Here is a 12428-nt window from a genome sequence, read left to right on the forward strand (position 1 = left end):
GCCCGGAAGTAGCACTACTGCGAGCAGAGGTGAAGAAGTTGCGGCGGACTTTCAACCGCTTCAAAAAAGGCGGCGTCCGTGGAAAGACGAAGTACGACAGGTTTTTGGTTCAAAGTAATGTTGGGTTCAATGTGATGTTGGGTTCAATGTGATGTTGGGTTCAATGTGATGTTGGGTTCAATGTGATTTTTTGTTTAAAGTGATGTTTCCTTCATCGTGGTTGTTGTTGACGATATCTAGATGACTATGTTGACGATATCTAGATGACTATGTTGACGATATCTAGATGACTATGTTGACGATATCTAGATGACTATGTTGACGATATCTAGATGACTATGTTGACGATATCTAGATGACTATGTTGACAATATCTAGATGACTATGTTGACGATATCTAGATGACTATGTTGACGATATCTAGATGACTATGTTGACGATATCTAGATGACTATGTCAGTTCGATGCGTAAGGTGGTGACTTTTGTTGGTTTGCCGGTTGATTTTTTAAACACTGTTCATACGATCGACATCAGAAGCAGTTCAAATGTTCTTTTTATTGTATCCGTGTAGGGGAAGAAGGAAGGGCATGGCGTGTCAATTAATTTGTTTATCGCTTTTCATCTCTCGTTCATCACCCCCCCCCCCCCCTCTCGCTCTCTCTCTCTCTCTCTCTCTCTCTCTCTCTCTCTCTCTCTCTCTCTATCTATCTCTCTCTATCTCTCTCTCTCTCTCTTTCATTTTCTCCCTAGCCTCTTATCCTCTCTCCCCTTCTATCTCCTTCTTCTTCTTCTTCTTCGTCGTCTTCGTCGTCTTCGTCTTCTTCGTCTTCGTCTTCGTCTTCTTCTCCTTCTCCTTCTTCGTCTTTTTCGTCTTCTTCTTCTCCTTCTTCTTCTTCTTCTTCTTCTTCTCCTTCTTCATCTCCTTCTTCGTCTTTTTCGTCTTCTTCTTCTCCTTCTTCTTCTTCTTCTTCTTCTTCTTCTTCTTCTTCGTCTCGTCTTCTTCTCCTTCTTCGTCTTCTTCTTCTTCTTCTTCTTCTTCTTCTTCTTCTTCTTCTTCTTCTTCTTCTTCTTCTTCTTCTTCTTCTTCTTCTTCTTCTTCTTTTTCGTCTCCTTCTTCGTCTTCTTCTTCTCCTTCTTCGTCTTCTTCTTCTCCTTCTTCGCCTTCTTCTTCTTCTCCCGGAAAGAAAAAAGGAAAACGCATTGACTGAGCACAGTGTCGTTCTTCATCAGACTGTGCGAGACGGCGTCCCAGCAGATGTCGGACCACATCTCTATGGAGCTGTCCGGTCTGAGGTCACAGCTCCATACGTCAGACAGCGTCAAGTCGCTGCGCTCAGAGCTGCAGTACGGGCTGACGTCACTGAGGTCCGAGCTGGACAACAAGGTGACGTCAGTCAGGGCGGAAGTCGGCACGGGGCTAGCCGCTATACGCTCTGAACTACAGGTGTGTGTGTATGTGTGTGGTGGGGGTGTTTTGTGTGTGTGTGTGTGTGTGTGTGTGTGTGTGTGTGTGTGTGTGTGTGTGTGTGTGTGTGTGTGTGTGTGTGTGTGTGTGTGTGTGTGTGAAATTAAACATTTGAATGTGGTTGCTTCTTGGGATGGTTTGGATGGCTCTCCGAAAAGTTCTCGTCACCTTGTGATCTGGCCAGCCCGATTTAAATGGTTGCAAGGAAGTCTCATCACATAAATATGTCAAATCGTCTCATTACGTCAAACTGGCGAAACCATTGTACATACATAAACACTTTACTGTTGTTGAAAGCAGAAAGACTTTAATTCGTCTCATTACCACACAAAAGCAAAAACTCTGCACACGACACTCTAGTGTTGACTTTTGCAGGGGTCAATGTCCGAGATCCGGAACGAGGTGAACGCCGAGCTGACGGACATCAGGGCGGAGGTGCAGTACAGTCTTAACACGGCGTGCAGTGAGGACAGAGAGGTGAACGCCGCGCTGGCTGATGTCCAGGCTGGTCTCACCACTGTCAAGTAAGATGTGTGTGTTGTATGAGAGAGAGAGAGAGAGAGAGAGAGAGAGAGAGAGAGTGTGTGTGTGTGTGTGTGTGTGTGTGTGTGTGTGTGTGTGTGTGTGTGTGTGTGTGTGTGTGTGTGTGTGTGTGTGTGTGTGTGTGTGTGTGTGTGTTCTGTGACTATTTTGCGACATTTAATTACGCTTTTAAGACGCTTTCTTTTGCCAAGTGAATGCAGTTCTCCTGCGCGGTAGCATTATTGGAAATGCAGAATTGTGTGGTACGACTTTGGAAGTAACCTGATGGCCTCGTTCTCTGAGATAGTATCCCTTGAAAACTACTAAGACTGCAATGTACCCAGATCTGACCTAGAGAACCGGGTGGCAACGACGCGCGCCGAGCTGGAGCAGAAGGTGATGGGGGTGCGGTCCGAGCTGGAGGGGGGGATGCTGTATACTTCCTACTAACAGCACGATGCGATGTACCCAGATCTGACCTGGAGAACCGGGTGGCCACGACGCGCGCCGAGCTGGAGCAGAAGGTGATGGGGGTGCGGTCCGAGGTAGAGGGGGGGATGCTGTATACTTGCTACTAACAGCACGATGCGATGTACCCAGATCTGACCTGGAGAACCGGGTGGCCACGACACGCGTCGAGCTGGGGCAGAAGGTGATGGGGGTGCGGTCCGAGGTAGAGGGGGGTATGCTGTATACTTGCTACTAACAGCACGATGCGATGTACCCAGATCTGACCTGGAGAACCGGGTGGCCACGACGCGCGCCGAGCTGGAGCAGAAGGTGATGGGGGTGCGGTCCGAGCTGGAGGGGGGGATGATGGGGGTGCAGGCGGACTTCAAGACGGATGTGGTCAGCGTGCGGTCAGACCTGCAGGACATGGTGGCCGGAGTCAGGACAGAGTTTCAGGTCAGAATCTAAAACTTACCCCCTCCGCCCTCCCCAATCTAAGACTTACTCCCTCCGCCCTCCCCAATCTAAGACTTACTCCCTCCGCCCTTCCCAATCTAAGACTTACTCCCTCCGCCCTCCCCAATCTAAGACTTACTCCCTCCGCCCTCCCCAATCTAAGACTTACTCCCTCCGCCCTTCCCAATCTAAGACTTACTCCCTCCGCCCTTCCCAATCTAAGACTTACTCCCTCCGCCCTCCCCAATCTAAGACTTACCCCCTCCGCCCTCCCCAATCTAAGACTTACTCCTTCCGCCCTCCCCAATCTGAGTCTTACCCCCTTCCCAATCTAAGACTTACCCCCTCCCCAATCTAAGACTTACCCCCTCCCCAATCTAAGACTTACCCCCTCCCCAATCTAAGACTTACCCCCTCCCCAATCTAAGACTTACCCCCTTTCCAATCTAAGACTTACCCCCTCCCCAATCTAAGACTTACCCCCTCTGCCCTCCCCAATCTAAGACTTACCGACTTACCCCCTCCCCAATCTAAGACTTACCGACTTACCCCCTCCCCAATCTAAGACTTACTCCCTTCCCAATCTAAAACCTGTGTTAATGACGTACCCTCAATGTAAGACCCCCTCCTTTTTAAGACCTGACTTTTTCGGATGTTTTGATTCATAAGCTCCGTTAATTTACCCCACTGGTCTTTTTTCTGAGCTCAACTAAACTGAAATGAACTATGACCCACCAATCTACATAGACTACAGGATCTGTTCCACGCGTACTTTGTCTTGCTCTGCCTATAGACGAAAGGGTGTAAATACACTAATTTAACAGGTCTGCATATTAGTTGATTTTAAAGATCGGAAAAATCCCCGCCCTTCACCTACCAGGCGCAGCCAGAATTCAGACCCCGAACTGCCCCCCGTGTTGAGACCCCGAACTGCCCCCCCGTGTTGAGACCCCGAACTGCCCCCCGTGTTGAGACCCCGAACTGCCCCCCGTGTTGAGACCCCGAACTGCCCCCCGTGTTCAGACCCCGAACTGCCCCCCGTGTTGAGACCCCGAACTGCCCCCCGTGTTGAGACCCCGAACTGCCCCCCGTGTTGAGACCCCGAACTGCCCCCCGTGTTGAGACCCCGAACTGCCCCCCGTGTTGAGACCCCGAACTGCCCCCCGTGTTGAGACCCCGAACTGCCCCCCGTGTTCAGACCCCGAACTGCCCCCCGTGTTCAGACCCCGAACTGCCCCCCGTGTTCAGACCCCGAACTGCCCCCCGTGTTGAGACCCCGAACTGCCCCCCGTGTTGAGACCCCGAACTGCCCCCCGTGTTGAGACCCCTAACTGCCCCCCGTGTTCAGACCCCGAACTGCCCCCCGTGTTCAGACCCCGAACTGCCCCCCGTGTTCAGACCCCGAACTGCCCCCCGTGTTGAGACCCCGAACTGCCCCCCGTGTTGAGACCCCGAACTGCCCCCCGTGTTGAGACCCCGAACTGCCCCCCGTGTTGAGACCCCGAACTGCCCCCCGTGTTGAGACCCCGAACTGCCCCCTGTGTTCAGACCCCGAACTGCCCCCCGTGTTGAGACCCCGAACTGCCCCCCGTGTTGAGACCCCGAACTGCCCCCCGTGTTCAGACCCCGAACTGCCCCCCGTGTTCAGACCCCGAACTGCCCACTGTGTTCAGACTCCGAACTGCCCCCCGTGTTCAGACCCCGAACTGCCCCCCGTGTTGATCAATGTGCACTGATACGAGAAGAGTTTGTGACAGATATTACCTTTTTCTTCACAAGATACTTTAATTAGCTCTGTTTTTCTGTTTTTCCGAAAATGTGTTTGACCTTGACCTCGTGCTGCAGGACAGTGTGGCGGGGACCAGGTCAGAGCTACAGACTGGCTTCATGGCGGCTCAGTCCGGGCTACAGAACTCGCTACAGTCGCTACACGCAGATCTGATGGACGTCCGTAGCAAGGCAGAGACTGACGTAGCTACTATCAGAGTGGAGGTATGTGTGTGAGTGTGTGTGTGTGTGTGTGGTGGGGGGGGGGGGGGGGGGGGCTACAGAACTCGCTACAGTCGCTACAGGCAGAGCGCAAGGACGTCCGTACTTACTTACTTAGGCCATTATGAACCCCCGGGGGAGCATAGGCCATCGACGACAATTCTCCATCCGACACGGTCCTGGGCTGCCCTTTCGATCTGGCTCCAGGTCTTCCCCTGCCTGTTGATCTCTGCTTCAGTGTCTCGTCTCCAGCTGTTGCGCGGCCGGCCTCTCTTCCTTTTCCCTTGTGGATTCCACTTCAGGGCTTGCCTCGTGATACTGGATGCTGGCTTTCTCAGGGTGTGCCCTATCCAGCCCCATTTCCTCCGAAGAATTTGCTGCGCCGCTGGTTTCTGGTCAGCTCTCTGCCAAAGGTCTTCATTTCGGATTCTGTCCGTCCATCTGATGTTTAGGATGCGCCTCAAGCAGGTGTTGACAAAGATTTGGATCTTTCCCAGCATGGTCTCTGTTGTCCTCCATGTCTCACACCCATAGAGAAGAACAGACTTGACGTTTGAATTGAAGATCCGAAGCTTCGTCCTTTGGCTAATCTCCTTGGAACTCCATATCTTCTTTAGCATGACAAAGGCTCCCCGTGCTTTCCCAATCCTTGCTTTGACGTCCCTGTCCGAGCCTCCTTGTCCGTCAATGATGCTCCCCAGGTAAAGCTCCCCCATGAGTTTAAAATGGTTTGCGTAGGGTCAACACCCCTGCCTAGAAAAAGACTACGTTACAGAAGCATCAACGCAAGGACGTCCGTAGCCAGGCAGAAACTGACGTGACTGTCACTCTCTCTCACTTTCTCTGTCCCTCTCTTTCCTTCTCTCTCTCAATCTGTCTCTCTTTTTCCCTCTTTCTCTCTCTTTCTCTTTCACTTTCTCGATCTCTCTTTCCCTCTTCCTCTCTCTCTCCCCTTCTTTCTCTGTCCCTCCCTTCCTTCTCTCTCTCTTTTACCATCTTTCTCTCCCTCTCTTCCTCTTCCTCTCTCTCTCTCTCTCTCTCTTCCTCTTCCTCTCTCTCTCTCTCTCCCTCTCTTCCTCTTCCTCTCTCTCTCTCTCTCTCTCTCTTCCTCTTCCTCTCTCTCTCTCTCTCCCTCTCTTCCTCTTCCTCTCTCTCTCTCTCTCTCTCTTCCTCTTCCTCTCTCTCTCTCTCTCTCTCTCTTCCTCTCTCTCTCTCTCTCTTTCCCTCTTTCTCATTGGTGACATGACATTGTGCTGTTAGTTGTAAGTCTACCCTGTGTGTTCCCAGCTGAGCGGCGTGACGGCCCTGGTCAAGGCGGATGTCCAGTCCCAGCTGACCGAGACTCGCACCGCGCTGCTGTCCGCCCAGCAGTCTCTAGAAACTGACCTCGGGTCACAGCTACAGGACGTGGCCGCCAGGGTGCAGCACATCGCCACGGACCAATCACAGCTCGCCTACAACGCCTCCACCCTCCGCCAGGGGCTGAACGAGGTCAAGGTCAGTGCCGAGCGGAGCCTGGCCACGCTGAAGGACGACCTTGCCGATGACCTCCAGGGCCTGGGGTCGAGGCTGGATGACGCGATCAGTGCCCTGACGTCAGAGCTGCAACGTCAGAGCGCGCAGACCCTCGCTGACGTCACTAACAACGTCACGTTCGTCGACACTAAGCTGTCCATGCTAGAGAGAGACCTTGACCTTCAAGTCAACAGCCTTCACGCTGACCTTGACAGCAAGGTGGGCGACCTTGAGAAGGAGCTGAAGAGGTCACAGAAGAAGATGACGTCAGAGAGGGCGGCGCGGAAGGAACAGGTGGCGCTCCTGACGGGCAACATGACGGCGACACACGACGCGCTGCAGAGAGAGGTGGCCCGGCTGACCAACGACACGGTGCACGCCAGGGGCTCGGCCTTCGTCCGGTGGGGCCGCTCCAACTGCACGCACAACTCTAACCTCGTCTACACAGGTAAGAAAGGTTTTCCTCCCGTGGCTATGGGCCTGGGGAGACAGTGTATGGCTATGTTTCCATATTGCGACGCAGCAGCGGCACGATGGCGAAAAACACGCGATGCCGCTAGCGAATTTCGCCGTGAGTGTTTCCATTAAAAGCGGCGCGGCAGGCGGATTGTTGTTCTTTCTGGCTTGATTTCTTCTTATAAATCGGTCAAAACTCACACAACCATACCGTAACTAAGAGAAACTATATCTAAAGCTGCTTATATTGGTTAGAACATTGAAAAGACGAGAAATGTAAGAAAAAAACTCTTTTGTTTCAACAAAATAATCAAAAAGCGGAACGAACCCGGTGCCTTTGACAATCTTTGAAGAAATTCTTGCTGGACTATGTGCAGCTCAGGGAATACATGTATCTGACGGGCGTGTTTATATCTGTGTGTCTGTTTCTGTGTGTGATCTTTCCCCGTCGCGATATAACCTTCGTGGTTGAAAACGACGTTAAACACCAAATAAAGAAAGAAAGATGTGTGTGATCTCGTGAACTTTCACTGTCTATTTACCATGTGTTTTTATTCAGCTAAAGGGGAAGTTGGCAGCGATGTCAGAGGATGCATGTGGACCTCTACGCCCAGCATGTACTTCACTCTTAGTCTGTAACGGCTTTGTGTCTCATCTACCTGTGTTATCTACCCGTGTGTCACCCACCTGTGTTATCTACCCGTGTCTCACCTACCTGTGTTATCTACCCGTGTGTCACCCACCTGTGTTATCTACCCGTGTGTCACCCACCTGTGTTATCTACCCGTGTGTCACCCACCTGTGTTATCTACCCGTGTGTCACCTACCTGTGTTATCTACCCGTGTGTCACCCACCTGTGTGTCTAATTAACATTGTATCACCTACCTGTGTGTGTAATGACGTGCGCGCTGTAACAGGTGTGGTGGGAGGATCGTCGTACGACACGGACGGAGGGGCGGCCAACAGACTGTGTCTTACCTTGGAACCACAGGCAGGCAACGTGACGGGAGCGCGGACCTACATCTATGGTGCGGAGTACAAGTTCTCGGACCATCACGACCTGGACGTGGTTTGCTCCGTGTGTCACACCCCCCTCCCCACCACCTTCATGGTGCCCGGCACGCACACCTGCCCCCCCGGGTGGAGCGAGCAGTACACGGGGCACCTGACGGCGGGCATGGTGGGTCACCGCGCTGCCTCCGAGTACCTGTGTCTGGACTCGAACCCCGAGCACCGCCCCGGTAGCCAGGAGATCCGTAACGGGGCGCTGTTCTACTACGTGTTCACAGAGTGTGGGTCTCTGCCCTGTCCGCCCTATGCCAACATGTATGTGACGTGTGTCGTGTGTTCTAGGTAGGGTGTGTGTGTGTGTTTGTGTGTTTGGTTGGTTAGCTAATTGGTTGTTTGTTTTCTGATCTGTTTGTTTATTTGCTCGGTTCCTTGTCCTGTCAGCCCCACATTGACATGAACGTGTCGTGTGTCGTGTGTTCTCGGCAGTGTGTCTCTTGTTGGTGTTCTGTCAGCGCCAGTCTGCTCTCGTCATGGCGTCACCTAACAACTCTCAACGGGTCAGTTGCAAGGGAGCGTTCTTGTCGTCGTCATATGTTTTTAGTTCTATTAAACGACACAGTGATTTTCCTGTTGACTTGTCTTTTGAGATCTTTGTTGTTGACTGTTCCTTTACAAAGTTCGTTAATGCACAAATGGGGTTTTCCTTTTTCTTTTTCCCTCCTCTACTACCCCCCCCCCCCACCCCCCCCACCCCACCCCCCCACCCCCCACCCCCCCCCCCCCCCCGCCCCCACCCCTAACCCTCCTCCCGTTTACTTTTTAAACGTCGGGTCACATTGACCTTTAGCTTTTGTAGATAGCAATTTGTGTTTTAATAATCGCCCGTCATCTACACTTTAAAAATGTATTGTTTAATGTGTGTTGGGGGGGGGGGAAGCACGTGCGCTCGTGTGTGTGTGATGCACGTGCGCTCGTGTGTGTGCGTGTGTGTTTGCGCGAGAACAGACTTTCTGTTTCTAAAACGTGCGCGTTGTACATATATACACTGGAGTGTGCATGTTCTGACTTGTAGATAAAGCCTGGCTGTTTGAAGGTCTCTTGTGTTTTCATGTTTTGACTGCAGGGGATAAGGCATGATGAGCTCCTTCTCATATCTCTCTAATGTAACCTTTCGAGAAAACATTCTTGTGACATGCAGCGGAGATGTTGCTCATCGTTCATCCTGCCTTTCTCTGGATGAACTCAGCTCAGTGATGTAGAATCATACTGATTTCCTTTAAAGCTTACAGCCTCTTTGACATTTCCTTCAGTTTAAAGTAGATGCGTGTTATCACCGACAAACTATGTTGGGGTGTAGGTATTGCTAATGTAGCTGTGCGTGAAGGTTCACACGCCTCGCCTTTTGCTATTCAGATGTAGAGACACGGAAATTGATTGCCATTACAATATGTCCACAACTTTACGGTTTTTGGTTTTTGTGTGGGCTTTTATTAACTTCTAGCGAAGGAAGGTTTTGACATGCCGGAAAGGCACAGCCCTGATCTTTTCCTGTGACAGAGAAACAGCCAGGGGAAGGGCTCCTTATATGGACCACTGTTTGGTTCATGTGTCGATAACTGGCTTGTTTTCTTGCCAAGAAGTTTCCTGTTTCCCTTGGTAGTTGTTCTCCCTTTTGTTAACCGTCAGACCCACTGAGAGCGAGCTAGCTTTGATAGACAGTCAGACCCAATGAGAGCGAGCTAGCTTTGATAGACAGTCAGACCCAATGAGAGCGAGCTAGCTTTGATAGACAGTCAGACCCACTGAGAGCGAGCTAGCTTTGATAGACAGTCAGACCCACTGAGAGCGAGCTAGCTTTGATAGACAGTCAGACCCAATGAGAGCGAGCTAGCTTTGATAGACAGTCAGACCCAATGAGAGCGAGCTAGCTTTGATAGACAGTCAGACCCACTGAGAGCGAGCTAGCTTTGATAGACAGTCAGACCCAATGAGAGCGAGCTAGCTTTGATAGACAGTCAGACCCAATGAGAGCGAGCTAGCTTTGATAGACAGTCAGGCCCAGTGAGAGCGAGCTAGCTTTGATAGACAGTCAGACCCACTGAGAGCGAGCTAGCTTTGATAGACAGTCAGACCCAATGAGAGCGAGCTAGCTTTGATAGACAGTCAGGCCCACTGAGAGCGAGCTAGCTTTGATAGACAGTCAGACCCAATGAGAGCGAGCTAGCTTTGATAGACAGTCAGACCCAATGAGAGCGAGCTAGCTTTGATAGACAGTCAGGCCCACTGAGAGCGAGCTAGCTTTGATAGACAGTCAGACCCACTGAGAGCGAGCTAGCTTTGATAGACAGTCAGACCCACTGAGAGCGAGCTAGCTTTGATAGACAGTCAGACCCAATGAGAGCGAGCTAGCTTTGATAGACAGTCAGACCCACTGAGAGCGAGCTAGCTTTGATAGACAGTCAGACCCAATGAGAGCGAGCTAGCTTTGATAGACAGTCAGACCCAATGAGAGCGAGCTAGCTTTGATAGACAGTCAGGCCCAATGAGAGCGAGCTAGCTTTGATAGACAGTCAGGCCCAATGAGAGCGAGCTAGCTTTGATAGACAGTCAGACCCAATGAGAGCGAGCTAGCTTTGATAGACAGTCAGACCCAATGAGAGCGAGCTAGCTTTGATAGACAGTCAGACCCAATGAGAGCGAGCTAGCTTTGATAGACAGTCAGACCCAATGAGAGCGAGCTAGCTTTGATAGACAGTCAGACCCAATGAGAGCGAGCTAGCTTTGATAGACAGTCAGACCCAATGAGAGCGAGCTAGCTTTGATAGACAGTCAGACCCAATGAGAGCGAGCTAGCTTTGATAGACAGTCAGGCCCAATGAGAGCGAGCTAGCTTTGATAGACAGTCAGGCCCACTGAGAGCGAGCTAGCTTTGATAGACAGTCAGACCCAATGAGAGCGAGCTAGCTTTGATAGACAGTCAGGCCCACTGAGAGCGAGCTAGCTTTGATAGACAGTCAGACCCAATGAGAGCGAGCTAGCTTTGATAGACAGTCAGACCCAATGAGAGCGAGCTAGCTTTGATAGACAGTCAGACCCAATGAGAGCGAGCTAGCTTTGATAGACAGTCAGACCCAATGAGAGCGAGCTAGCTTTGATAGACAGTCAGACCCACTGAGAGCGAGCTAGCTTTGATAGACAGTCAGGCCCAATGAGAGCGAGCTAGCTTTGATAGACAGTCAGACCCAATGAGAGCGAGCTAGCTTTGATAGACAGTCAGACCCAATGAGAGCGAGCTAGCTTTGATAGACAGTCAGACCCAATGAGAGCGAGCTAGCTTTGATAGACAGTCAGACCCAATGAGAGCGAGCTAGCTTTGATAGACAGTCAGACCCAATGAGAGCGAGCTAGCTTTGATAGACAGTCAGACCCAATGAGAGCGAGCTAGCTTTGATAGACAGTCAGACCCACTGAGAGCGAGCTAGCTTTGATAGACAGTCAGGCCCAATGAGAGCGAGCTAGCTTTGATAGACAGTCAGACCCAATGAGAGCGAGCTAGCTTTGATAGACAGTCAGACCCAATGAGAGCGAGCTAGCTTTGATAGACAGTCAGACCCAATGAGAGCGAGCTAGCTTTGATAGACAGTCAGACCCAATGAGAGCGAGCTAGCTTTGATAGACAGTCAGGCCCAATGAGAGCGAGCTAGCTTTGATAGACAGTCAGACCCAATGAGAGCGAGCTAGCTTTGATAGACAGTCAGACCCAATGAGAGCGAGCTAGCTTTGATAGACAGTCAGACCCAATGAGAGCGAGCTAGCTTTGATAGACAGTCAGGCCCAGTGAGAGCGAGCTAGCTTTGATAGACAGTCAGACCCAATGAGAGCGAGCTAGCTTTGATAGACAGTCAGACCCACTGAGAGCGAGCTAGCTTTGATAGACAGTCAGACCCAATGAGAGCGAGCTAGCTTTGATAGACAGTCAGACCCAATGAGAGCGAGCTAGCTTTGATAGACAGTCAGGCCCAATGAGAGCGAGCTAGCTTTGATAGACAGTCAGACCCAATGAGAGCGAGCTAGCTTTGATAGACAGTCAGACCCACTGAGAGCGAGCTAGCTTTGATAGACAGTCAGGCCCAGTGAGAGCGAGCTAGCTTTGATAGACAGTCAGACCCACTGAGAGCGAGCTAGCTTTGATAGACAGTCAGGCCCAATGAGAGCGAGCTAGCTTTGATAGACAGTCAGACCCACTGAGAGCGAGCTAGCTTTGATAGACAGTCAGACCCAATGAGAGCGAGCTAGCTTTGATAGACAGTCAGACCCACTGAGAGCGAGCTAGCTTTGATAGACAGTCAGACCCAATGAGAGCGAGCTAGCTTTGATAGACAGTCAGACCCACTGAGAGCGAGCTAGCTTTGATAGACAGTCAGACCCAATGAGAGCGAGCTAGCTTTGATAGACAGTCAGGCCCAATGAGAGCGAGCTAGCTTTGATAGACAGTCAGGCCCAATGAGAGCGAGCTAGCTTTGATAGACAGTCAGACCCACTGAGAGCGAGCTAGCTTTGAT

General features: G+C 51.3%; 2 protein-coding genes across 2 annotated transcripts in view; both read left to right on the forward strand.

Moving 5' to 3' along the window:
- Positions 1-2694, forward strand: part of LOC138948354 (uncharacterized) — an 8671-nt gene extending 5977 nt beyond the window's left edge. Inside the window, exons 2-6 of the mRNA XM_070319883.1 lie at positions 1-91; positions 1232-1445; positions 1842-1990; positions 2461-2550; positions 2589-2694. The exon at positions 1-91 is cut by the window's left edge and continues 156 nt beyond it. Coding sequence (XP_070175984.1) covers positions 1-91; positions 1232-1445; positions 1842-1990; positions 2461-2550; positions 2589-2694 — 650 coding nt within the window. The remainder of the gene's footprint in view (positions 92-1231; positions 1446-1841; positions 1991-2460; positions 2551-2588) is intronic.
- A 96-nt stretch (positions 2695-2790) lies between these two features.
- Positions 2791-8584, forward strand: LOC138949548 (apolipoprotein A-IV-like). The gene is made up of 4 exons (XM_070321402.1): positions 2791-2894; positions 4740-4886; positions 6171-6846; positions 7773-8584. Exons 1-4 carry the CDS (start codon positions 2802-2804, stop codon positions 8210-8212), a joined length of 1356 nt encoding a protein of 451 aa, XP_070177503.1. The 5' UTR covers positions 2791-2801; the 3' UTR covers positions 8213-8584.
- The last annotated feature ends 3844 nt before the right edge of the window (positions 8585-12428 follow it).

This window comes from Littorina saxatilis, linkage group LG15 (genome assembly GCF_037325665.1).
Source record: "Littorina saxatilis isolate snail1 linkage group LG15, US_GU_Lsax_2.0, whole genome shotgun sequence".
Taxonomy (NCBI): domain Eukaryota; kingdom Metazoa; phylum Mollusca; class Gastropoda; order Littorinimorpha; family Littorinidae; genus Littorina; species Littorina saxatilis.

Coding starts and splice junctions, on each gene's coding strand:
- LOC138949548 (XM_070321402.1), top strand. CDS start 2,802: ATGATGGGGGTGCAGGCGGACTTCAAGACGGATGTGGTCAGCGTGCGG. Junction 4,887..6,170: donor TAGCTACTATCAGAGTGGAG/GTATGTGTGTGA, acceptor GTGTGTTCCCAG/CTGAGCGGCGTGACGGCCCT. Junction 6,847..7,772: donor CTCTAACCTCGTCTACACAG/GTAAGAAAGGTT, acceptor GCGCTGTAACAG/GTGTGGTGGGAGGATCGTCG.